At 45.3% G+C, this 25,159-nt stretch overlaps 1 protein-coding gene across 1 annotated transcript; it reads right to left on the bottom strand.

Annotated features, from left to right (window-relative positions):
* On the bottom strand, positions 1-23,322 carry NELFA (negative elongation factor complex member A). The gene is made up of 11 exons (XM_053387767.1): positions 23,076-23,322; positions 19,204-19,375; positions 15,323-15,484; positions 14,543-14,632; positions 9,434-9,564; positions 8,991-9,060; positions 6,936-7,024; positions 6,672-6,786; positions 2,606-2,835; positions 625-724; positions 1-228 (listed from the first exon to the last, which is right to left on the bottom strand). Exons 1-11 carry the CDS (start codon positions 23,283-23,285, stop codon positions 44-46), a joined length of 1,554 nt encoding a protein of 517 aa, XP_053243742.1. The 5' UTR covers positions 23,286-23,322; the 3' UTR covers positions 1-43.
* Positions 23,323-25,159: the final 1,837 nt, after the last annotated feature.

The following is a 25,159-nucleotide window of genomic DNA, read 5'->3' as shown; positions in this document are numbered from 1 at the left end:
TTATTCTATGGTCTGTTTGGTCTACACTTTATTACTGAATTGTTTAAGAAACGTTAGTTATTGGTTTGTATTTCTTCAGTCTGGTCCACTGGCCAGTGGCGTAGTTCATTTCAAAAACCGTGTCCACCAGCATCGTGGTGCTTCCTGTGCCGTCAGCCTTTGGCAGCAGTTCCGTGTGTTCGCTCAGTTTGATCTGAATTATGTCGCCCTGTTCTTGACAAGGGTTTTCTGTGGAGGCAACAAGAGACACACGTCACGGGCGGGAGCTTAGCAAACGGAAAACGGTTCAGGCCAGGAGCAATGCAGAAAACAAGATCTGCTCTGGTACACACCAGCAGCTCCCTCATATACGTATTTCCCCTCCTGTGAAAAGTGTGTGCTGATATTCTGAAATAATTGCACCCATGACATTCAAGGATAGCTTTGTATCTCAATGCACACAGATCCCCTACTCCACCCCCAAGAGGAAGGTCACTGCAATGCCTCTGGGATCATTAAGCAGCCTTTTGCATCCCGGGCCTCTGCTTAAGATGCCTTGCCAGTTATCCCTGATCCTGCCAGCCACAATATCCAGGCACCTGGCTTTGATATTCAAGGCAAAGAAATACGGTTCGGAATACATGCCTCTGGATCCTGCCATGAACCCAAGGATGAGAGCCTTCTCTGGCCTCGTGACTTTGTTTGCTGTCTTGAACATTTCTTGCGCTGCATACATTTGTTCCTTCTGCAAGGAAGAGTCAGCAAGATTTTATTTCAGGAGAGGAAATGATCGGGAGAACAGAAAATAACTTCAAGCACCCAGCCTCGTTGTTTCTCAATTGACAAATCCCTTATCTTGTGCTGGAATAGAAAAAGCATCAGCGCCCCTCGACAGAACCTCAGAGCTTTCATTCTAATCTAATTTTCATGTAGTCAAGAGCGGTACATTGGCCAGAGCTCTTCATATTCTTGCAGCTGATATTCTCTCTCTCTGTGTGTGTCTTAAATCTACCATTAAATTCCAAGAGAGAGGTACAGAGTAGGCCATCACTTGGGTATCTTTCTGGGGATCTTTGACCCAAGTACCCAAATAGAAAGGTAAAGGAACGCAAAGCCCTCTGGGAGATACACGGAAGCTCCAACCATCAGCCAATTGTTGGGGTTTAAAGAGCAGAACAGGGCTCATCGAGAGCACCAAAAATCAGCTGAACTCCCTGGTGTAACCAAGGGGCCTGGAGGAGTCAACCTGGATTCTAGCTGCTCCCCCCAGTGTTCTATGAATCCAAGCTGCTTCCTCTGGAGTGTACCAAGTGCCCCACTTGAAAATGTAGTTATTATTTTTCTGGGGGAAAACCCTTGAATCCAAACAGCTCTTTCTGTGGAAGGGAAAATCTCTGCTTTTTAAGAGATGCCCCCCCTCCCTGCTCTAAAGAGACTTCCATGAGTTCCATGATCAGGGTTGCACCATCTTTGATGGCGCATCTTCAAAGGAGCTTGCTGCAATCACCATTCAGTTAAAGGGCTGTTGCAGCAACCTCTCCTTCAAGCCCTTGGCAGGTATCAATGACCTGAAGCCATTATGACACCTGGTAACTGACAGGTGAAGGGACGCGGGTGGCACTGTGGGTAAAACCTCAGCACCTAGGGCTTGCCGATCGCATGGTCGGCGGTTCGAATCCCCGCGGCGGGGTGAGCTCCCGTCTTTCGGTCCCAGCTCCTGCCCACCTAGCAGTTCGAAAGCACCCTTAAGTGCAAGTAGATAAATAGGTACTGCTTTCTAGCGGGAAGGTAAACGGCGTTTCCATGTGCTGCGCTGGTGCCGGCTCACCAGAGCAGCTTCGTCACGCTGGCCACGTGACCCAGAAGTGTCTCCGGACAGCGCTGGCCCCCGGCCTCTTAAGTGAGATGGGCGCACAACCCTAGAGTCGGACACGACTGGCCCATACGGGCAGGGGTACCTTTACCTTAACTGACAGGTGAGCAGTCTTACCCACTTCTCAAAATTGGCTCATGGGCACGGGTGGAAGATGGGTTTTTCACAACATAAAAACACAAAGTACGTAATAAAAATAAAAACTAGAACAACCCAATAACCCCACCAACACATTTCAAAGACCTTGTTGAAGAAGAACGTTTTTGCCTGGCGTCTAAAGGTGTATAATGAAGGTGCCACCTGAACCTCCTTAGTGGGTCAGAAGTTGCACAGGCAGGGCATCCATCAGTTCTCATCAGTATTGAGGTCTATTTGTAATCAAAGCAAATCCTGAAAGTGCTCTTAAAGAGCTACAAGGTAGGGCTGTCATACATTCAGATTTTCCCGGACATTACCAGGATTTCAAAGGCAGAATTGACATTGGGGGGGGTGTGGATTTCCGAAAGGTGGTGCTTTGCCCTGGATCTTGAAAAATCAACAACTTTCGGGGCATCCTGGTTTTTACTTTTTGAAATGTGGCAACAAGGTTATTAGCATCCATACCCTGGAATGTTAGCAGTCTTATGGTTTGGTGCTACCCAGATCCTCATATTCATAAACAAGATTGCAAACGCCTGGCTATTTCTGCAGAAGCAATGGAAAGGATCCAAGCGAATCGTCTATATACATTGTGAGAGAGTTCTCTTGGCTTACTGTTAGAGAGAGGTTCTTCTTGGGCGGCGCTTGCTGAGGAGGAGCTGCCGGTGGCGCCTGCACTGCTGGAGGGGCGGCGGGAGGAGTCACAGGAGAGGTAGGCGTCGCTGCAGCTGTGTTTGCGTTGCTGTTATACATGGGTGTCCTTTGCTTAAACTGAGTCGGGACAGCAGTGCCAGGAGGCGTCGCAGGCTCTTCTTTCGCTTGCAAGGGTTCCCGGACGGAGCCAGCTGTTTGCAGCAAAAGATGTCATCAACAACAACAACATGGTGTTCGTATGGTTTACTCTCATTACAAATTTTAACGCTTCCCTACTTTCTACTTTCACAGCGCGGGTGGCGCTGTGGGTAAAACCTCAGCACCTAGGACTCGCCGATCGAAAGGTCGGCGGTTCGAATCCCCGCGGCGGGGTGCGCTCCTGTCGTTCGGTCCCAGCGCCTGCCAACCTAGCAGTTCGAAAGCACCCCCGGGTGCAAGTAGATAAATAGGGACCGCTTACCAGCGGGAAGGTAAACGGCGTTCTGTGTGCTGCGCTGGCTCTCCAGATGCAGCTTGTCACGCTAGCCACGTGACCTGGAAGTGTCTGCGGACAGCGCTGGCTCCCGGCCTATAGAGTGAGATGAGCGCACAACCCTAGAGTCTGGCAAGACTGGCCCGAACGGGCAGGGGTACCTTTACCTTTTACCTTTACTTTCTTTCCCAAGGGTCACTAAAGGATAACATGTAACTTAGCAAAAAGGTCCCCCTCCGACAGGCAGTGACAGTCTCTCCACCTTCTTCCTGATGCCCTGCCTTCATTACCTAAAGCCTCGCTTTTGCTTGTCTGCTTTTCTGTCTTGCTTGCTTGCCTCCACAGCACAGGGAACACAGGTGCTTGCAGAAAGCCAGAATTCCGCAGGCCATACGTGAAATTAAAATCCTGAGTGCTGCGGGGGCTTGAAAGACACCATTTGGGTACAAACTGAGATTATTCAGCTGAAGCCTTTCCCCAGAAAGAGAAACAGCACACCTGCTTCCTGTCAGATCTGAAATCGCCAATCGCTGCTTGAAGCTTATGTTCGTTTCTCAGATCTGAAACCTTTTCTCACATCCCTCCCTACACACGCTCACAACTCTAATTTCAAAAAGGTAGAGTCTAAATATTACAAAGGCAAAAGTGGATGCACAAAGGTGACGCACAGAGGGTAATGTGAAGAACTTGGATACCAGGCCATGCTTCCCAGATACAGGGGGAAATATTCTCATAACACTTCCTCTAGGTTAAAAAAAAGATATATATATATAAAATAAGGTAAACGACGCCTGCCCATTAGGTCCAGTCGTGACCGACCAGTCTGGAGTTGCAGCACTCATCTCGCTTTGTCGGCCGAGGGAGCCGGCGTACAGCTTCCGGGTCATGTGGCCAGCATGACAAAGCCACTTCTGGCGAACCAGAGCAGCGCACGGAAACGCCGTTTACCTTCCCACCGGAGTGGTACCTATTAATCTACTTGCACTTTGACGTGCTTTCGAACTGCTAGGTTGGCAGGAGGAGGGACTGAGCAACGGGAGCTCACCCCGTTGCAGGGATTCGAACCACCGACCTTCTGATCGGGAAGTCCTAGGCTCTGTGGTTTAACCCACAGTGCCACCCGCATCCCTGATATATAAAATAGCACCACACAAAGGCAAGATCCTATAAAATTAATGTTATGTGCTTCAGTCCAGTCATGGGACACGAGCAGGGGAGGAAGACATGACCCAAAAGGAAAGCCACATTTGAGCCCCACAAGCCCAGTCACTTTCCACCCGTCAGCCATCAAGTGGGCAGCAGCGAAAAGATCCCTCGACTAAGCAGGATGGAGGCAGAGATGTTGTCTGGTTGGGAGCCCTGTGAAGTGGAGGTTTCAACCTTCCCCTCATCTCCATGCTCCTGAGGCAGCTACCCAGTGACGTCAGTGCTGAGGGTGCGCTGGAAGAAGCTGAGGTGAGAGAGAGGTTGTGCAAGTGTGGAATCACCCTGCCCATTGTGCCATAAAGGTAAAGGGACCCCTGACCGTTAAGTCCGGTTGCAGACGACTCTGGGGTTGCGGCGCTCATCTCGCTTTAGCGGCCGAGGGAGCCGGCGTACAGCTTCTGGGTCATGTGGCCAGCATGACTGGCGAACCAGAGCAATGCACGGAAACGCCGTTTTACCTTCCCGCCGGAGTGATACCTATTTATCTACTTGCACTTTGATGTGATTTCGAACTGCTAGGTTGGCAGGAGCAGGGACTGAGCAACGGGAGCTCACCCTGTCGCGGGGATTCGAACCATGACCTTCTGATTTGCAAGCCCCAGGCTCTGTGGTTTAGACCACAGCGCCACCCGTGTCCCACACAGTGCCACATTGGGCCACACAGCCACCAAATGCCTCCCCACCGCCAGATGTGGATTGTGAGGACAAAAACGTTACCACCCCTCCTTTATGCCATCTGGTTTCTGTTTCCTCCGAAATGCTTATATTCTGGTTTGCTTCAGAAGTTTCTGCGAGATCTGGTTTAAGCGTGACACCTGAAACCCGGTAATCTTTGAGATTATCCCAGGAGTTCGGACAATTGCCTGGAGTTGAAATATCAACAGCCACATCCCTCTTTTTCACTCAATCCTTTATAAAACTGCTTTGAGGTTTTATTACAATCAAGCAGCCTAATAAATGCTGTGAAATGTAATAAATAAAGAAGCACAAAGTGACCAAGTGTACTTTGTTGCTGCACTAATTTCCTCAGTGCTTTTTCAAGAACCTTTGAGTAGCCTCATTTTTGCATCTTGGGATGTTAACTGAGAGAATCCTGTCTTTTTACAGAAATGAGTGGATGTGGCAATTCGGGCAGAAGCTGACATAACTAACCTAAAGGAAGATGAAACTTCCTCCATCCATCACTGGCCAGGCAAGGTCTCTACAGACCATGCCCAGAAAGGATTCAAGGTCTCAGTAAGTATTTTTCACAAGAAGTTTGATACTGCTTCATGCATTCACATTGTAACTTTAGTACAGACTAGGGAATCTCTTGGGGACACTGGTGGCGCTGTGGGTTAAACCACAGAGCCTAGGGCTTGCCAATCAGAAGGTCGGTGGTTTGAATCCCTGCAACGGGGTGAGCTCCCATTGCTCGGTCCCTGTTCCTGCCAACCTAGCAGTTCGAAAGTACGTCAAAGTGCAAGTAGATAAATAGGTACTGCTCCTGCGGGAAGGTAAACGGCGTTTCCTTGCACTACTCTGGTTTGCCAGAAGCGGCTTAGTCATGCTGGCCACATGACCCGGAAGCTGTACGCCGGCTCCCTCGGCCAATAAAGCGAGATGAGCGCCGCAACCCCAGTCAGTCACAACTGGACCAATGGTCAGGGGTCCCTTTACCTTTTACTAGGGAATCTCCGGTTTGCAGGCCTAATCCGGCATACCAGGCCTCCCCATTTGGCCCGGGGAGGATGCTTCTGGCAAGCCATGCCCATCTGCCCTACACCTGATGTCATGCATGTGGGTCAGGTGGTGGGGCCTCCCTCAAAGTCGCTTAGCAGGCACGGCTGAGAACCACCTACAACCCTATGCACAGGGCTTCCCAGCGGCTTGCAATGCCTTTGCACAGGGCTTCTGAAGCACCAGACAACCAGCTGGTTGGGAAACACTGGCGAACTGACTCTGACAGGTGCCAATCAACTGATGTTGGATGATTGGAGGGTGAGTTGTTCCTTCCACCTGCCAGTGAGTGAGTGTGTGTGTAGATAAGGATTGAGCTTACTGAGCCAAAAATGTTTCCCACCTCAGCTCTAGGCAATATTGTTATTATCTTTGGGCTTATTATAGAAACTGAAGCCCTGTGCATCTTCCTTGAATTCCGGTATTTTTGGCTGTTTGAATACAGAACAGATTCAAAGCTTGCTGCAGGTGATGTGTCCTCGTTTGACTTGCACTCTGCGCACTGCTTTAAAACATTATTCTGATGAAAGTACTTGCCATAGCCTTTTGAGTGTCGTCGTTTTTACAATGTGGAACATATCAGTAACGAACATGTTCAGAAGTGCAAAAATGGAAAATTGTGTCACTTACCGGGCTGCGTGGTGTCGGAACTTGGAACGTAAGAGGAAGATGGAACGACACTGGGTGCTGCAGGCAGATAGCTCGTAGAAGCTAGGGCAGGGTCATTGTTCAAAGAGGCAATTTTCTGTAAAACAGCACATGCATCCTTAAACTATTTCAAAAATAATTTTGACAATTCAGGGTACATTGTTCGTGCCTGTGATTGCAGAGCAGAGACCTACATGGATGAGGCTTAGAAAGCAGCCCAATATACAATACCGTTCTAAATCCTACCTGAGTAGATACGAGACCAGCAGCGTAGTCTGGAGTAGCATTTTCCACGACTGTCTCTTCTTTCGCTTGCTTTTCGACCACTTCTGTATCTACACAGTAAACAAACATAGAAGCTAGTTAGCCATAACTGCTGCCTTGTTTTGGTTACCCAAATAAAGAATTTTTAAAAATCCAAAACTACTTTCGAATTTTGAATTCTCTCCTTTTTTCCCCCCCAAATTTTTTTATTGGTTTTCACAATATTATAAACAAACAAACACATAAGACAAACAAACATAAATCATAGCCTTATTAAAAATTACACTTATTAACTTGGTTAAATGACTTCCCTGCTTCCCCTTGGTTGAATTTCATTGTATATCCTTTTAACGGTTTCCCAAATCTTAATTCTTATAAAATTTAACTTAAACATAAACATCCTTAAATCTTCACTTTATGAAATTAAACATATTAATTCATCCATTAACATAAATAAAATCCTAAGCCGAATTTTGAATTCTCTGTACAAGCACCGATTCCACAGGGGAATGGTACAAGAAACAGCTGGAAGTAAAGTTTGGGCTGCAGGAACTCAGAACGGACATAACTGCTCTCACGTCCTCAAGAACCAACAAAATTGTTAACGTGTGCAAAATGACAGCATCAATATGAAATAATATCTGTTATGTCTCGTGACAATAGAAATTCAGAAAGCTTTTAATCTATTGGCATCTATCTCGAGAGACAATGGAATGTGCCTCCAGGGGTGAAGTCAAACTGCTGTGTTTGTAGCACCAAAGTGACTTCCTTGGGGTACAAGCCTGGGCAATGTGTATGGAGGTCCTGGACTGCCCAGACAACAATATAATTAATTAATTAATTAATTAATTATAATATTTATACCCCGCCCATCTGGCTGGGTTTCCCCAGCCACTCTGGGCAGCTTCCAACAAAATATTAAAATACAATAGACCATCAAACATTAAAAGCTTCCCTAAGCAGGGCTGCCTTCAGATGTCTTCTAAAAGTCTGGTAGTGGTTTTTCTCTTTGAAATCTAGTGGGAGGGCGTTCCACAGGGCAGGCGCCACTACCGAGAAGGCCCTCTGCCTGGTTCCCTGTAACTTGGCTTCTTGCAGCGAGGGAACCGCCAGAAGGCCCTTGGCACTGGACCTCAGTGTCCGGGCTGAATAATGGGGGTGGAGACGCTACTTCAGGTATACTGGACCAAGGCCGTTTAGGGCTTTAAAGGTCAGCACCAACACTTTGAATTGTGCCCAGAAACGTACTGGGAGCCAATGTAGGTCTTTCAAGACGGGTGTTATGTGGTTTCGGCAGCCCTCCTCACTGATGTGGTCCAAAGGAAAGCGGACAAATAATGCTGGGCACCAGCTGAGCTGCAGTTGCCGGAAAGAGGTGTACTAGGCACCATCCAACTGTCTTAGGGACTTCACTCTGGATTTGTGCAGGGTTAGCCTTTCCTATTTCATGTACTGTATTCATTCTCATGTCCTAATCTTAACTACGACCTGTGCACCTTTATGGAAATTTTAATGTTCTGTATGTTGTTTTATTCTGCTGTGGCCCATGGCTATTCTATTCTATTCGTTTTGCTAACTCTCAGATCCAGCCAAATTTGTGTACAAATACAACAGAACAATTCAATTTGCCTCCCTAGGCGAGTCCAAACGCATGGCAGCCTTCATATAGTAGTTTTTCTTTATTAATGAAAACAGATTTAGATAGATGAATCAATAATCATTTATATATTCCCTCTTGTTTCCCTGCATATCTTTTTCAAATTATGTGTGTTACTATTTTCCAAACCTCTCCGCTGGTCCGCAAGCAGGTGCGCTATTGTGAATTGTTCACTCTCTCAAGCCTATCACAAGTTAACACAGACAATTATTCCATGTTATCAAATCTCAACTCCCTATAATTTCACAGCAGCTTTAATAAGTGGCAAATGAACAGAAAAGCAAACAATTAGCCTTTAGCTCTAAATTTAATTTGACAGATTAAGTACAAAAGACTTTGTACTTAACCCTATATACCAGTTTGTAACCCTATATACTAACCTAAGGTCTTTCTTCTCCTTTTGGCTTCCCGGCCAGCACCAACCGTATCCAGCTCTGAGATGTCGAGTAACTACAAATACACCAAAGGAACACTTACTTTCACATTTATTGCAGAGTTTACTAGCTTCTGATGCATGGATTGCCCTGTCTAACTTCCACATACATGCATCATGTTAGAGCAACTTCCCTTATACAATATTAACAGGGGGGAAGGGAATTTAGTATATGTATCCATACTGTACCTCACCATACCAAAGAGTACTGTGTGATTTTTTAAATTAAAAAACAAAACTGTGTAAACACAACAGGAATGAAATAACGAAATAACACCCAAGCTAGTTGGACAAATACACAGGGCTGTTGTTTTTTAACTTTGAAAAGACTGAATATTCAGAAGCCAAGGGAGAGTGTCAAGGAAAGAACACTTGAAGCTGCATAAATACCTTTACTCCTCTCTCTTTGCGCAGAGGAGTTCTCGAGGGTGGAATCGGAGTTCTGTTTCCGGCAGGACTAAATACACTTGGAGTAGTGGGATTCCTGAAAGGTGCTTGTTTAGGTATCCCTTTGAGTGGAGCTATACAAAAACAAAAGGGGGGAAAATCACCGAACTGAACACAGCGGTAAGACTCCTAAAGGTAAAGGTAAAGGGAACCCTGACCATTAGGTCCAGTCATGACCGACTCTGGGGTTGCGCACTCATCTCGCTCTAAAGGCTGAGGGAGCCGGCGTTTGTCTGCAGACAGCTTCCGGGTCATGTGGCCAGCATGACTAAGCCGCTTCTGGTGAACCAGAGCAGCGCACGGAAACACCTTCCCGCTGGAGCGGTCCCTATTTATTTACTTGCACATGACATGCTTTCGAACTGCTAGGTTGGCAGGAGCAGGGACCGAGCAACGGGAGCTCACCCCGTCACGGGGATTCGAACCACCAACCTTCTGATCGGCAAGTCCTAGGCTCTGTGGTTTAACCCACAGCGCCACCCGCGTCCCTTAGGGTTAGGTAAGACTCCTACTGTAGACCAAAACATTTCAAAGCAATACTGAGTATACATATAGATGAATTCACAAATGTAGTCCAGAGGACATTAGTGTTGTGAAGCAACACATACAAGATGCATGCTTTTTTAAATGTGCTTTTCCCCTTTGCTTACTTCCATAATCTTACTTCCTCAACACAGTCCTCATTCTACTCCATTAATTCTCAAACACTGTTAACACACTTCTGTAAAAATTGGAGAAATATGGCTATTACTTTGGCAACCCGTGAATGCTTAGGGGAAGGAAGGCAGTTTTAAGATTCCTCACTATTAGAAGTTAACATCTAAACGAAGTAGCTCTCAGAAGGTATCAGAGTACACAACATTACCAAATTTTACCATCTCTTATGGGAGGCAGCAGGTGGGGTGTGCTATAGTGGTTAGTGTGTCAGACCTAAGGGGACAAGGGTTCAGAACCCCAGCCATGAATTTTACTGGGTGACCTTGGGCCAATCACTGCATCTCAGCCTAACCTACCTCAGAGGGTTGTTGTGGAGGGTTGTAGGCAAACTAAGGCCCGGGGGCCGGATCTGCCCCAATCGCCTTCTCAATCCGGCCCGCAGACGGTCCAGGATCAGCGTGTTTTTACATGAGTAGAATGTGTCCTTTTATTTAAAATGCATCTCTGGGTTATTTGTGGGGCATAGGAATTCGTTCATTTATTTCTTTTTCAAAATATAGTCCGGCCCCCCACAAGGCCTGAGGGACAGTGGACCAGCCCCCTGCTGAAAAAGTTTGCTGACCCCTGTTGTGGAGATTAAATGAGGAGAGGGAGAACCATGTACACTACACTAAAGCTGGGGTATAAATGGACTGAATGAATGAATGAATGAATGAATGAATGAATGAATGGACAAAGGCTCAGCAACTTTGCTTTTTCCTGGAATCAACACAGCCACTGCCTATTCCATTTGGAGAGCCCAAGTATAAAGAGATCTGAGAAGAATGCACCCTGCAACCCCCTGAGGCAATACAACAATATATTCCAGCATGTGGATAGGCTACTTCGTTCAAAAAGAGAGGATGTGGCAGGATTCTCTGTAATGCAGCCTTCAGTACACCTGAACGCCCTGCAGGACACCTATAAGCATCAACAGTGCCCAGAGATCATGGTAGCTGAGCAAAGGCGAGGCAGGATGCTTGGAAGCAGATTACCTGCAGTTCATAGAATCATAAGAGTTGGAAGAGACCACAAGGGCCATCGAGTCCAACCCCCTGCCAAGCAGGAAACACCATCAGAGCACTCCTGACATATGGTTGTCAAGCCTCTGCTTAAAGACCTCCAAAGAAGGAGACTCCACCACACTCCTTGGCAGCAAATTCCACTGTCAAATAGCTCTTACTGTCAGGAAGTTCTTCCTAATGTTTAGGTGGAATCTTCTTTCTTGTAGTTTGGATCCATTGCTCCGTGTCCGCTTCTCTGGAGCAGCAGAAAACAACCTTTCTCCCTCCTCTATGTGACATCCTTTTATATATTTGAACATGGCTATCATATCACCCCTTAGCCTCCTCTTCTCCAGGCTAAACATGCCCAGCTCCCTTAGCCGTTCCTCATAAGGCATCGTTTCCAGGCCTTTGACCATTTTGGTTGCCCTCCTCTGGACACGTTCCAGTTTGTCAGTGTCCTTCTTGAACTGTGGTGCCCAGAACTGGACACAGTACTCCAGGTGAGGTCTGACCAGAGCAGAATACAGTGGCACTATTACTTCACTTGATCTAGATGCTATACTCCTATTGATGCAGCCCAGAATTGCATTGGCTTTTTTAGCTGCCGCGTCACACTGTTGGCTCATGTCAAGTTTGTGGTCAACCAAGACTCCTAGATCCTTTTCACATGTACTGCTCTCAAGCCAGGTGTCACCCATCTTGTATTTGTGCCTCTCATTTTTTTTGCCCAAGTGCAATACTTTACATTTCTCCCTGTTAAAATTCATCTTGTTTGTTTTGGCCCAGTTCTCTAATCTGTCAAGGTCGTTTTGAAGTGTGATCCTGTCCTCTGGGGTGTTAGCCACCCCTCCCAGTTTGGTGTCATCTGCAAATTTGATCAGGATGCCCTTGAGTCCATCATCCAAGTCATTGATAAAGATGTTGAATAAGACCGGGCCCAAGACAGAACCCTGTGGCACCCCACTAGTCACTCTTCTCCAGGATGAAGAGGAACCATTGATGAGCACCCTTTGGGTTCGGTCAGTCAGCCAGTTACAAATCCACTGAGTGGTAGCATAATCAAGACCGCATTTTGTACAGTGGTACCTTGGCTCTCAAACACCTTGGTTCTCAAACAACTTGGAACCCAAACACTGCAAACCCGGAAGTAAGTGTTCTGGTGTGCGAACTTTTTCAGAAGGCAAACTTGCTCCGATTTGAGTGCCACACTTTCATTTGGAGTGTTACACTGAGGTCTGTCTGTTTTTGCTATTTATTTTGTGTTTTTGTGGCTCTTTTTTGGTGTGTGACTGTGTGGAATCCTGTTCAGCAACGGACTGATTGTGTGACAGCAGTACATTGTTTATTGCTTTCATTTTATGGACCAATGGTCTTGTTAGATAGGAAAATTCATGTGAAATTGCTGCTTTAGGGGTTGTTTTTAAAAGTCTGGAACAGATGAATCCATTTTGCATTACTTTCTATGGGAAAGCGCCTCTTGGTTTTGGAACGCTTTGGTTTTGGAAAGGACTTCTGGAATGGATTAAGTTTGAAAATCAAGGTACCATTGTAATGGCAATGCTTGCTCATTATTCTGTATACGTAAGAGTGAAATATGCTCATCAGTGAAGGGGGGGTATGACTGTGCCCTAGATATCAAGGTCTCAGAAAGTTCAGTCCCCAGTATAGAGACAGGACAGTCAGTATTCAGACTGTTATTACTGAAATCACAACATGCAGCTGTGAGCAAAATCCCAGGCAACCAGAGACAGGCTGAATGATCATGGCTGGCTTAATTAAGCAAGTGAAATGGTCCATAAAGGGAAGATGCCATTTCACCTCCACTGGAGTTGCTGGCTCATCTTGTCTATGGGGAAAAATTCTTCCCAAGTTGTAACACTGCAGCTTATGGCTGGACTTGTTCTTCTGGTGAGAGAAGCAGCAGCAATAGTAATTTCTGCTGCAGTAAAAGAAGAGTTAGAGAGAGAGAAGGGGGGCAAGAATCACAGAGGAACTGCAGCAATGAAAATACATGGACTGAGTATTGGGAGAAAGGAATAAGCTACAGAGATACAGAGCACCTGTCTAGGTAAATAAGGTTGAAGCCTGGATTGCATGAAAAGATGTTGCCATGAAATATCAAACAGAAAAATCCAGAAAGAAAAGGTAACAGAAGGCAAGGAAATGTGAAAAGAGGAATTCCTTTTCTGGGAATAGCCAATTACACTTAATACTACTGCCAGAACCACAAAGGCACAAGTAGGATTCCTGAACATCAACTTGCATGAAAAGCTTTCACCAAGCTACATTCCTCATCCTCCCCTCCCATCCTTTTAGACAACCCAACTTTTATTTTAAATCTGCATTTAGGACAGCATTTAATTTGAGTAGCTGGACAGTTAATTGCTCTTACACCTTTGGAGATAAAAACTCTAAAAACTCCAATTGCATGTTTGCCTACAGTACCTTCTAGGAGACAGGATATGATTCTTGAGAAGAAGCATATGTGATTTATTTCAATATTCTGTGGAACACTTGAAGAACGCTAACGCAGAACTTGGTTTTCCAGTATTCCAAAACCTCGTATGGCTATTTATATTTTAATAATATACCACCGAATGACAAAATGCTACTGAAAAACCCAACTTGGTGACACTATCAAAAACCTGAGGCAGCAACATTTTTCACAGGGGGCCACAAAGAAAGTTTGTTAACCATTTTCAGCCTTACCTGCAAAGCCTAGAAACAGTGCTTAGCAAATTACCCTTCTTGAAAAAGGTATCTCATACACCAAAAGTATCTCTTTGCTATCAGAATTCTTCTATGAATATTGAGGCACAAGATCGCTTGGTGCCACCAATATATGCAAACTTCTGGCTCATCTAAGACTTTATAGAACTTAATGCTCAATAATGATTTAACTCACATGTGGATAATACTTTTATTTTTTATATATCTTGATTATTTTATAAGGGAATCTTTGAATGACTTAATACTTTATTATCCCTGTGCTGTATCTTTGCACTTTTGTCCTTCTAGGCTGCAATGTTTTATGTTTTCACATTTTTTTATTCTTTATCTTCTTTCTTTTTGTTATCTTTGCACTTTTTAAAAACAAGTCAATAAAATATTTTAGAAGAACAAGAAATAGCTAGCGTTGATTAAATAAAAATGTGGGATTTTCAATGTTCTAAGATAACACAAAGGTATTATTCAAGAAAGGGGGGGTGCGACTGCAAGATTATATACTCATTCTCTCTCTCTCTCTCTCTCTCTCTATATATATATATATATACGTCCTTCAAAATAGCTGTTTCATGCTTTGCATATATACGTGTCGCTTAGATCTAAGAGAAAATAAAAATCCTACTTGTTGTATCGATCTTTTTGACTAGTCCTCTTCCTTTGGCATGGAATGGCACTCCAGCTGTCTTCTTGAGCTGCTGTGCAGTTTCAGTAGCTACAAAAAATAATTCTAATTAATACTCCACCAGGAAAACATATCAAGTCATTCTTAACAGTGCTCTTTGTGGAACAATTAAAACTTCACCCTCTCTGGAAAGAAATCATACGGCTCAATAATGCACAGACTGAATTTACATACAGAGCTTCCCCCTTTTTAGTGCTATACCTGGAACAGGAAGAACCCCTGGTCCTAGGGTACCTGCACAATTTTCATTCTAAAATATGTTGCTATTAATCCATGCCACCAGCTCTCAACCCACCCATTCCAAAGGACCTTTTGTATTGCTCCTGCCTGCCTTTCCCCTTCACACACATGATATGATTCTTGCCCCTTTAAACAACTCTGCAGAACAAAGGGAAATTTTAAGGTGTGCAGCCTGAAAATCAGAAGCGGAAGAAGAAAAACGTAAAGCTGTCAAAATTCACTGTTCTACATCTATCTTTTTTAAAGAGAGATTGGGTAGGGGGAGAATGGTGGGGCTCCAACTGGTGTCACCCATATATTAAATAGAGCCCCATCCCACCAGCTGAAGATCAAAGTTCTAGACTACAAAGCATCAAGACTTCCTCCAAGGCTGGGTTCAGCATCTCAAATTCTACTGTGCATGTTGCATCTTTTTCAAATGCTGTACAATACTGAGGCTATTCCTCTGGTGTTTTTCTTAACAGGTGTCTTGATACTTACACTTCTGCAGCAGCTCTGCTCGGAGAGTAGCGCTTTTTGGTTTACGTTTCAGCTGGAAGTGCTTCACCGGAGGTGTAAGTGGTCCAGCCAATGTGGTCAAGGCGTTCTTATTTAAGTACTGGCACTCCAGCGGCAGCATAGCTGACGATTCACATTCACTCACTATGTTATCAGAAAACACATAGGAAATTAGTTCTTGTAACAACCAATGTTAAGAAAAGCGTTCGTCCTCTGGGCAGACAACTACACCTTCCTCCCAACTTGGAAGACCAAACGTTTTCTCAATTTCCTCAAGTTATCTTCATCTTGTCCAGCACGTTCCCCACGGGGAGCTCACTTGCACAGCTAATCCAGCAGGCTTGGACTACTGATGGCCCATGACTTCATCCCAGCTTTCTCCAGAGATCGGCTGAGTTCCCCACATGTAATTCAGCTGTGCAGCTGAGCCGGCTTTGTCTCTACATGTCTTGCACCAGAGGTCACATATGGGGGCAGGAGGCTTGGGGAAAACGGCTTCCTGTGATACTTGCGCTGGGTGAACTTTGGACCATGGGGCAGAGGTTCCCTACCCTTTACACTCATCAATTCAGGCAACTTGTTGTGCAAAGAGATTTATATTTTGGAACAGCCCACCCCCAATGTGTAAGCTGCAGGAGAGGCGCATCAAGGAGTGAAACGGAAATGTGCTGCCCCCCCCTGCCGACAACGGGCTTCTCTCACCTGTGTTGTGGCAGCGCCCACAAAGCACTGGCTTCCAGTGGGATCTCACTGAAATCTCGCGAGATTTCGGGGGGGCTCCGCTAGGGGCGCCTTGGAAGATGGTCGACAATACCATCTCTCCAGCTCACACGAGGTAATTAAGGGGCTGCATGGGAGTAAATCAGCCTCTCGTTTTTCTTCCCGGTGGAAGGGAAGGTGCAGCCTCGTCCGCGGTTGCCCATAAATCACCCCTGATTTCGAAAGAAGGAGGGGGTGAGGGCACTGGACAGAAAGCCCTCGAGCAATCTCAGATCTCCCGGACGCTGTCTCCGAGAGCAACCCAAGTTGCATTTCTTAAGATGAAAAATTGGATATAAGAGTTATTGCACATACTTCGAGCAAAGAAAAGGGTACATTAGCTGCTAATTAAGCCTGCCGCTGAGAAGTTGAGTGATGGATTGGACTGGAAAGAAGACAACATTAAAGAACAACATCTAAGATGGAATGTTGAAATAGAACAGAAAGAGGGGGGATAAAACTTTTTCTTTTCTTATTACGATATTACCTAACAACGCCCCCCAGAAGAACTGTCAATACAGCCTATAGCAAGTGAGATTGGAAAATAAACTGTGTGGAAATAAAAATATCAACTAAAGCCTTTGTTTTTTGAAGTATCTGGAAAGAAAATAAAAGGCTTTCCTGTGACACAGTTTTTAATCGGGATCCACCATTATGAGACAGACTATGTTAGAATCATAGAATCATAGAGTTGGAAGAGACCACAAGGGCCATCGAGTCCAACCCCCTGCCAAGCAGGAAACACCATCAGAGCACTCCTGACATATGGTTGTCAAGCCTCTGCTTAAAGACCTCCAAAGAAGGAGACTCCACCACACTCCTTGGCAGCAAATTCCACTGTCGAACAGCTCTTACTGTCAGGAAGTTCTTCCTAATGTTTAGGTGGAATCTTCGTTCTTGTAGTTTGGATCCATTGCTCCGTGTCCGCTTCTCTGGAGCAGCAGAAAACAACCTTTCTCCCTCCTCTATGTGACATCCTTTTATATATTTGAACATGGCTATCATATCACCCCTTAACCTCCTCTTCTCCAGGCTAAACATGCCCAGCTCCCTTAGCCGTTCCTCATAAGGCATCGTTTCCAGGCCTTTGACCATTTTGGTTGCCCTCCTCTGGACACGTTCCAGTTTGTCAGTGTCCTTCTTGAACTGTGGTGCCCAGAACTGGACACAGTACTCCAGGTGAGGTCTGACCAGAGCAGAATACAGTGGCACTATTACTTCCCTTGATCTAGATGCTATACTCCTATTGATGCAGCCCAGAATTGCATTGGCTTTTTTAGCTGCCGCGTCACACTGTTGGCTCATGTCAAGTTTGTGGTCAACCAAGACTCCTAGATCCTTTTCACATGTACTGCTCTCAAGCCAGGTGTCACCCATCTTGTATTTGTGCCTCTCATTTTTTTTTTGCCCAAGTGCAATACTTTACATTTCTCCCTGTTAAAATTCATCTTGTTTGTTTTGGCCCAGTTCTCTAATCTGTCAAGGTCGTTTTGAAGTGTGATCCTGTCCTCTGGGGTGTTAGCCACCCCTCCCAGTTTGGTGTCATCTGCAAATTTGATCAGGATGCCCTTGAGTCCATCATCCAAGTCGTTGATAAAGATGTTGAATAAGACCGGGCCCAAGACAGAACCCTGTGGCACCCCACTAGTCACTCTTCTCCAGGATGAAGAGGAACCATTGATGAGCACCCTTTGGGTTCGGTCAGTCAGCCAGTTACAAATCCACTGAGTAGTAGCATAGTCAAGACCGCATTTTACCAACTTCTTTACAAGAATATCATGTTGCAGAGATTAATAGCCATAGGGGGAGGTGAGCCATTACTTTGTTATCATGTTTGTATTCTAAGTTCGACTTGGCAAATCTTCCCTGGAAAGGCTAATTTATGGTGCAACTTGTCTGGGAAAATTAATGAGCAAACGCCTAGATTCTATTTCATCGGAACTGAGAAAGATGGCGTCTGCCACCCGAGGAGGACTTTTGGATGGATTCGGCATAAATAACAGCATGTGAGGATTGATTGCAAACAAAAGACTTACCAGCTTTTTTAAAAAGGGAAAGCCTTAAAAAGTTCACACAGAAGCATAATATTGCTTACTTTAACTCGCCTGTGGAAACAACTCAGAGGCTATTAAGAAGAAAAAGGATAACAAGAAGATTGAAAGATGGGACTGGTGAAGACTAAGAGCAGCAGAAATATGAGATGATTGGACCCTACTGAACCGAAGCATGGGAACCCCCAACAAAAATTTATAATTTGGCAAAATATTTGGACTTTATGATATGCATTGGTATAATTTGGAATAATTAATGTGATATGATTGGATTGTTAAATGGAAAACTTAATAAAAATTATTATTAAAAAGGAAAAGAAATCTCGCGAGATTTCAGTGCTGCTGCCAATGCCCCTTTTCCACTGGCGGGTCCCTCACCTTGCCTCATAAGTGGGCCAGGTCTGATAAGCTGACTGGGTATGGGGTTTTAGCCTCCTTTTCAGTCTCAAGGAAAAGTGGCAAGAGCACAGGCTCTATTAGCACCATCTCACGTCCCTTGGGCTTTACCATCAAGCCGTCAGACGTATCCTGAGGCACAACTGAACCAGCAGAACATGAGACTCTTAATCTCAGGGTTGTGGGTGAAATATTCCTGCATTGCAGGGGATTGGACTAGATCAGGGGTCGGCAAGGTTTACCTCGCCTGGGACGGTTCACTCCGGCGGAGATCCCTCTGTGGGCCGGATTGCGCAGGCGGCCCGGTTCAGGGGTGGCTCGTGGGCCGGTTAAACAACGCCCGTGGGCTGCTTCTGGCCCATGGGCCTTAGGCTGCCTACCCCGGACTATATAATACTCATAGTCCCTTCCAACTCTACAATTCATGTTCTGCCCCTCGGCTGGGTGACATTTTCTGTCAAATGCTCCCTTTGAACTCCCCTAGATTCCACCTCCAAAAATCTTTCCTCTGAGCCTCAGACCCAGATCACCTGGCAATTCTACTCCTACATCCTGAGAAACACAGGATTAATCTATTAATCTAAACACCGCCCAATCCACGTTTTACAAAGCAAGCGCAATACAACAATTTCACAGGAAGTTACATGAAAGACCTACCTTTTTCTCGCAGTTCTCCTAAAATATCCTGAACATTGGGATTCTGCTCCTCCAGATCAAGGTTCAGGGAACCTATATCGGGAAATGATTTCAAGATATCGGCCACCATTAAGACCCAGGGGTCCGGATCCAAGGTCGCAAGCTGGATGATTTCTGTCAGTGCATTTTTCATCTAACAAAAAAGAAGAGAGAAGGCAAATCAAGAGTGGAATGTTCAAAGCACGTTAAGAGCTGCTTTCTCAAAATTTTGCTGAATAGACCAAACCTGTAGCTCACATTCGCTGGGGTAAAATATGTAGAATAAGGAGTAGGGAATACAGAGGCAAATTTGCCCATCCCTACATCTGTACACTGACCACTGAAGGAAAATGGGCGGCGGCACTTCTACAGCCCTCTCTCCAAGGTAGATGCCCTTCCTTACAGTGAGGCAATGTGAGCAAGGTTGCCCCCCAAATGTGCCTGTTTAAAGTTTAGTACGAGTAAACTGTGAAACTTTAAACGGTATTTGTCACAAACGGCAAAGGCACAGGTGCTCTCTGGTCATCTCACCCACAATTTCTCTCCCTGTGAAGAAGGACCCTTCCTCACAAGTAAGAGTGTCTCAAAGGGACTAGGAATGCCCACGCCGCTGCCCCAAATGCAGCGGCAAAATTTTTCTATAGCAGATCTCAGAAGCAGGCGTGAGTGCACAGGGGGAGGTCTCAGATAGCAAAACGTTTTGAGCCAGCCCCAGCCACACCCTGATATCACTTAAATAGCAATGAGGTCTTCTATTTTTTTCTGAACAACAGAGGTTAAATAATACTTTGTTGCACAGTAAGGAACGATTTTCCTCTACTTAAACAGAATACAAACCATTTTAATAACAGTGGTACCTCGGGTTAAGTACTTAATTCGTTCCGGAGGTCCGTTCTTAACCTGAAACTGTTCTTAACCTGAAGCACCACTTTAGCTAATGGGGCCTCCTGCTGCCACTGCGCTGCCGAAGCATGATTTCTGTTCTTATCCTGAAGCAAAGGTCTTAACCTGAAGCACTATTTCTGGGTTAGCGGAGTCTGTAACCTGAAGCGTATGTAACCTGAAGCGTATGTAACCCGAGGTACCACTGTATTTAGTTGCAAATCAGTATGCTTTCACTGCTCTAGCAACTATTTAGTACCATTTAGCATGCACCTGGAAAGGATGCTAGCAACATCTCTAGCTCACAAAAACTGGGATGCTCAAATCAGTTACTACGGCTACCAGTAACTGCAGTTGACTGAGACACATCACCACTAGTATTTACTTCCAGCTTTCCTCTGAATGGTTAGCTATCTATTTTCTGGACCTATCAATATATATGATAGTTTGTTTTTCCCATGGAAACAATCACCAATGCCCCAACAGCAGAAATGGTAATGCACACCCATACTAGTAGAGCAATGTTTCAAAACGATCTTGCATAAACCTAAAAGTATAATACTATGTAGAGTTAGAATGCTGGAACCCACTGAAATAAACAATTAGGTTTGGAAGATAACGTAATCCTGGGATGTGGCTCATAAGCCATTTGGAAATCAACCCTGTAGCACTAGACCTTACTTCCCAATTATGACCAGCAAATCAATACTAGCTAAAAATGGGAATTCCTCTCTAAAGCAGTCATAAAGACTGATATTACACTCCCAAGCCAGTATTAAATAAATGTACAGCCAGAGCCCATGCCTACAAACAGTAGCAGAGTTTTCTAGTGGGCCTTTGCAATTTTAAAGATGCCAGTGTTGCCATACATAAATTAGTTGTAACATTGCACTATGTGATTTACGTGCTTGTATTATTTAGTTTCAATAAATACTGCTTTCAGCAAAAGGGTGTGCTCCTCTCTGGAAGGGAGACGTTTGGGGGGTTGAGTGAGCAACAGGTGCTCATGAGATCAATTCAGACATTTGTATGGAGTCTTTCCCTGAAGCTGTGTGAAAAGTATACAAACGCCTTCCTGTGGTCTTAAGCAGAACAGCCCAAGTAAAGCACCAGCACTTAGCTCCACTGCATGCATAAACTAAGTCTGGGATGAAGTTGGGAAGGGATCTTGCTTCAAACTCTTGCAAGAGATGGGCTGGGCCAGATTGAATGTACATAGGTGATGTGATATGGCAGAACCAGGCAGTGATTTCTGTTGAATCACCTAGTGCCTACTGGCTACTAATATTCCCCCCCAAAAGAATTAAGCACACCTCCATCCGATTTCCCCTCCCCCAACGGCACTTGTAAAAAATTCGGAAACAAGAGTATCAGGGTATCGTCCAGAGTTTAACATTTTGCCTTATCAGATTAAAAGGTCACAACTTATGGAGCCTTGCTTTGGAAAAAGAGGTAAAAAAAACCCAGCCAGGTGAACCTCAGGAATATTGTGAGTATTTGTGTGTTTGTGGATGTGTATAAATAAGAGATCGGTCAATGAGAAATTGCAGCCCACCCCTGTGAACAAGGAAAACCCGTATTGCAGGTTTGCTGCAATGGACCTTGGGAATAGTTTTGAGTATTTGTGTGTGTTTTTGTGTGTGTATGTGTATAAATAAGAGATCACTGAATGAGGAAGTGCAGCCCACTCCTTTGAAAGTGCACCTTAAGGTAAGCAAAGGACCTCAGGAAAAGTTTGAGTATTTGTGTGTTTGGGTGTCTATATATAAATGTGTGTGTGTGTAAATAAATAAAAGATCACTGAATTAGGAAGTGCAGCTCACCCCTTCGAAAGTGGGCCTTAGGGTAAGCAAAGGACCTTGGGAAAAGTTTGAGTATTTCTGTGATTGGGTGTCGTGTGTGTGTGTGTGTGTGTGTGTGTGTGTGTGTAAATAAATAAAAGATCACTCAATTAGGAAATGCAGCCCACCCCTTCGAAAGTGGGCCTTAGGGTACGCAAAGGACCTCGGGAAAAGTTTTGAGTATTTGTGTGTTTGGGTATCTATAGATAAATATAGATATGTGTGTGTGTGTGTGTGTGTGTGTGTGTGTGTGTGTAAATAAATAAAAGATCACTGAATTAGGAAGTGCAGCCCACCCCTTCGAAAGTGGGCCTTAGGGTACGCAAAGGACCTCGGGAAAAGTTTTGAGTATTTGTGTGTTTGGTTGTGTGTGTGTGTGTGTGTATATATATATATAGCGTTTCAATGTATCTTCTGTTTCAATGTATCTGAAGAAGTGTGCATGCACACGAAAGCTCATACCAAGAACTAACTTAGTTGGTCTTTAAGGTGCTACTGGAAGGAAAAAAAATTTTTTATATATAGCGTGTGTGTGTAAATAAATAAAAGATCACTGAATTAGGAACTGCAGCCCACCCCTTCGAAAGTGCACCTTAGGGTACGCAAAGGACCTCGGGAAAAGTTTTGAGTATTTGTGTGTTTGGTTTTGTTTATATGTGTGTGTGTGTGTGTATGTGTGTGTAAATAAATAGAAGATCACTGAATTAGGAAGTGCAGCCCACCCCGGTGAAGGAGGAAAACCCACCTTGCAGGTCTGGCTGCAACAGACCTCAGGAATAGCTTCGAGCCCTTTCTTGGCGCGCGTGTATATATATGTGTGTGTGTTGTCGTTGGCACCCGTCTGCCTCGGCGGAAGACAATGCAAGTGTCATTTTTTGCCTAGGCTGCGGGTGTGCAGAGATGGGATGTGCATCCCCCCGAGCCCCCCCCCTGGGGCGGAGGAGGGGACCCCTCCCCTCTTTCCGATGGGGGCTGGAGGAAGCGGCGCCCACCCCGGGGGAGGAGAAGGCTGAGGGCCGAAGCGACGGGGGGGGGCGCCGGGGCCCTTCCCCGGGGGGGGGAGGTCCAGGCTTCCCTCGCGGCTGTTTGGGGGGTGGGCGGCCTCCTGGGGGGTCTCTCCCTTCGCCTCACCTCGTCCACCGCGCGGCGAGGCAGGTGCAGCATCCCCAGCAGCAGCTTGAGCTTGACGGGCGACGAGAGGCCGTGGAAGCAGAGGCGGATGTTGTCCACCACCGAGGCCGTCAGCAGCGAGGCGATGCTGGGCGGCGCCCACAGCTCGTCCGCCGAGCCCAGCTTGTTGTGCAGCCACAGGCCGGTGTCGCTCTCCCGCATCGACGCCATCTTGGAGCGGGGGGGAGGGGAGGGGAAGCTCTCGGCGGGCATTTTATGAAGACACCTAAAAAAAAAAATGGAGGGAGGGAGGGAAGGAAGGACTACGGCCGCAAGGCCCCGCGGCCCCTTTTCCCGCCTCTCTCCGTCCGTAACGCAAAATGGCGCCGCCCACGCGCCGGGGAGAAAAAGCTGACGGGGTCTTAAGAGCCGGGCGGCGCAAGGTCGCCGTGCAAAATGGCGGCGCCCGCGTCAGGGCGAGAGAAAGAGCTTCCTTCCGGGCAGCAAAATGGAGCTTTTCCGTACGGGAAGATGGCGCCTCCCAGCCAGGATGGGCTTGTGCGGAAGTCGAAGAGCGGCAGTTTCTTTTTATATACTGTATATAATCACAAACACACACACACACACACAGACATATTTATGATATGTAAAATGAAGCATGAAAATAGAAGAAAGGAAGTCATTGATATTTTAAGGATGTAAAAATGAGTACTTTAAATTGTTAAATTGTAAATTTTACAATTTAATTGTAAATTTTACAATTTAAAGTACTTTAAATTGTAAAACAAATTTATAAAAATTATAATTCTATATATATGTATGTATGTATAATGTGTTCTGCTTTACAATTTAAAGTACTCATTTTACATCCTTAAAATATCAATGACTTTCTTCTATTTCCATGGTTCATTTTACATATCATAAACCCCTGCATATTTTACAGAAACTATACCATTCAGGCATATTGCATCCATCAAAACGTATTTAAACTTGCATTTATCTTACTGCTGCCTGTGTTTTCGGCTGTACCTAATTATTTCCCATATATTCAGTAAACCAGTCTTCTCTAAACATGTGTTCTTCTTGTTCTCCGAGTATATGTTAAGTTTGCGAGTTGTGCATCTTTTGTCAACTTAAGTTGCCATTTTTGTTTAGTTGGGACCTCGCTCATTTTCCATTTTGAGGCTAACGAAACACGGGCCGCTGGAGTAGCATACATAAATCACCTTTTTTGACACCTGGGAATTTCGGTCTGAATTATCCCCGACAGAAAGGACTCTGGGTTTTGGGGGGAAGTACTTTTAAACATTTTTTTGAATTCATTATGGATCATTTCCCAATTCTCTCTTACCCTGCTACTGAAGAGCGGCTGTTTCCACGGGACGCAGCAACCGTTTTTCACTTTGCTGCTTCAGAAATCTTTTGATAGGGAATGCCCTCAGTGGCTCTTCCATTTACCAATCTGTCAAATACAGCAGTGTTGTTGTTGTTGCTGTTATCAGTGCTCTTTTTTCTACAGAAAAAAGGGCTGGTACTCATCATGAAATTGTTACAGTGAGTGCTACACTTTTAACACCTGGGGGGGAAAGGTGCTGGTACCCCCCTGAGTACCCCCAGAAAAAAGCACTGATAATTATATTTATGTATGTATTATATTTATGTATGCAAAGTGTTATGTACTGAAGTTCTCACCCTGGGCCAGCAGGGGGATACTGTAGATAGTTTTCACTCAGGTCCACATGCAAATAAGGGATTGAAAGTGACATTCAGTGATTGGATAGTTACAGAAAATGGTTACTGTTGCGTTCTAGTGGAGCTCTATATAAGCAGGCTGGCTGAACCCTTCAGTTCAGTTCTGTTCTGGCCTGTGAATAAACAAGAGCTGTTTGAAGAATCGCTTTGTCGTCTGATATGTTCACCCACAACTTAACAGGTACTCTGAAGCATGGTTGCCTCCAGGTGTAGAGGCAGAGCATAGCCATCACAGCTAGTAAACGTTGATCAAGAACTTCGTGGAGGAGAGGGCTAATTCTTTTTTAAAGCCATCCAAGTTGGTAGCCAGGTTGCAAAGTTCATGTCCTAAGAGGCCATGGCAAACTTGTTTT

The sequence above is a fragment of the Podarcis raffonei genome, chromosome 5 (genome assembly GCF_027172205.1).
Source record: "Podarcis raffonei isolate rPodRaf1 chromosome 5, rPodRaf1.pri, whole genome shotgun sequence".
Lineage (NCBI taxonomy): Eukaryota > Metazoa > Chordata > Lepidosauria > Squamata > Lacertidae > Podarcis > Podarcis raffonei.
This window is presented reverse-complemented; position numbering and strand designations above follow the sequence as displayed.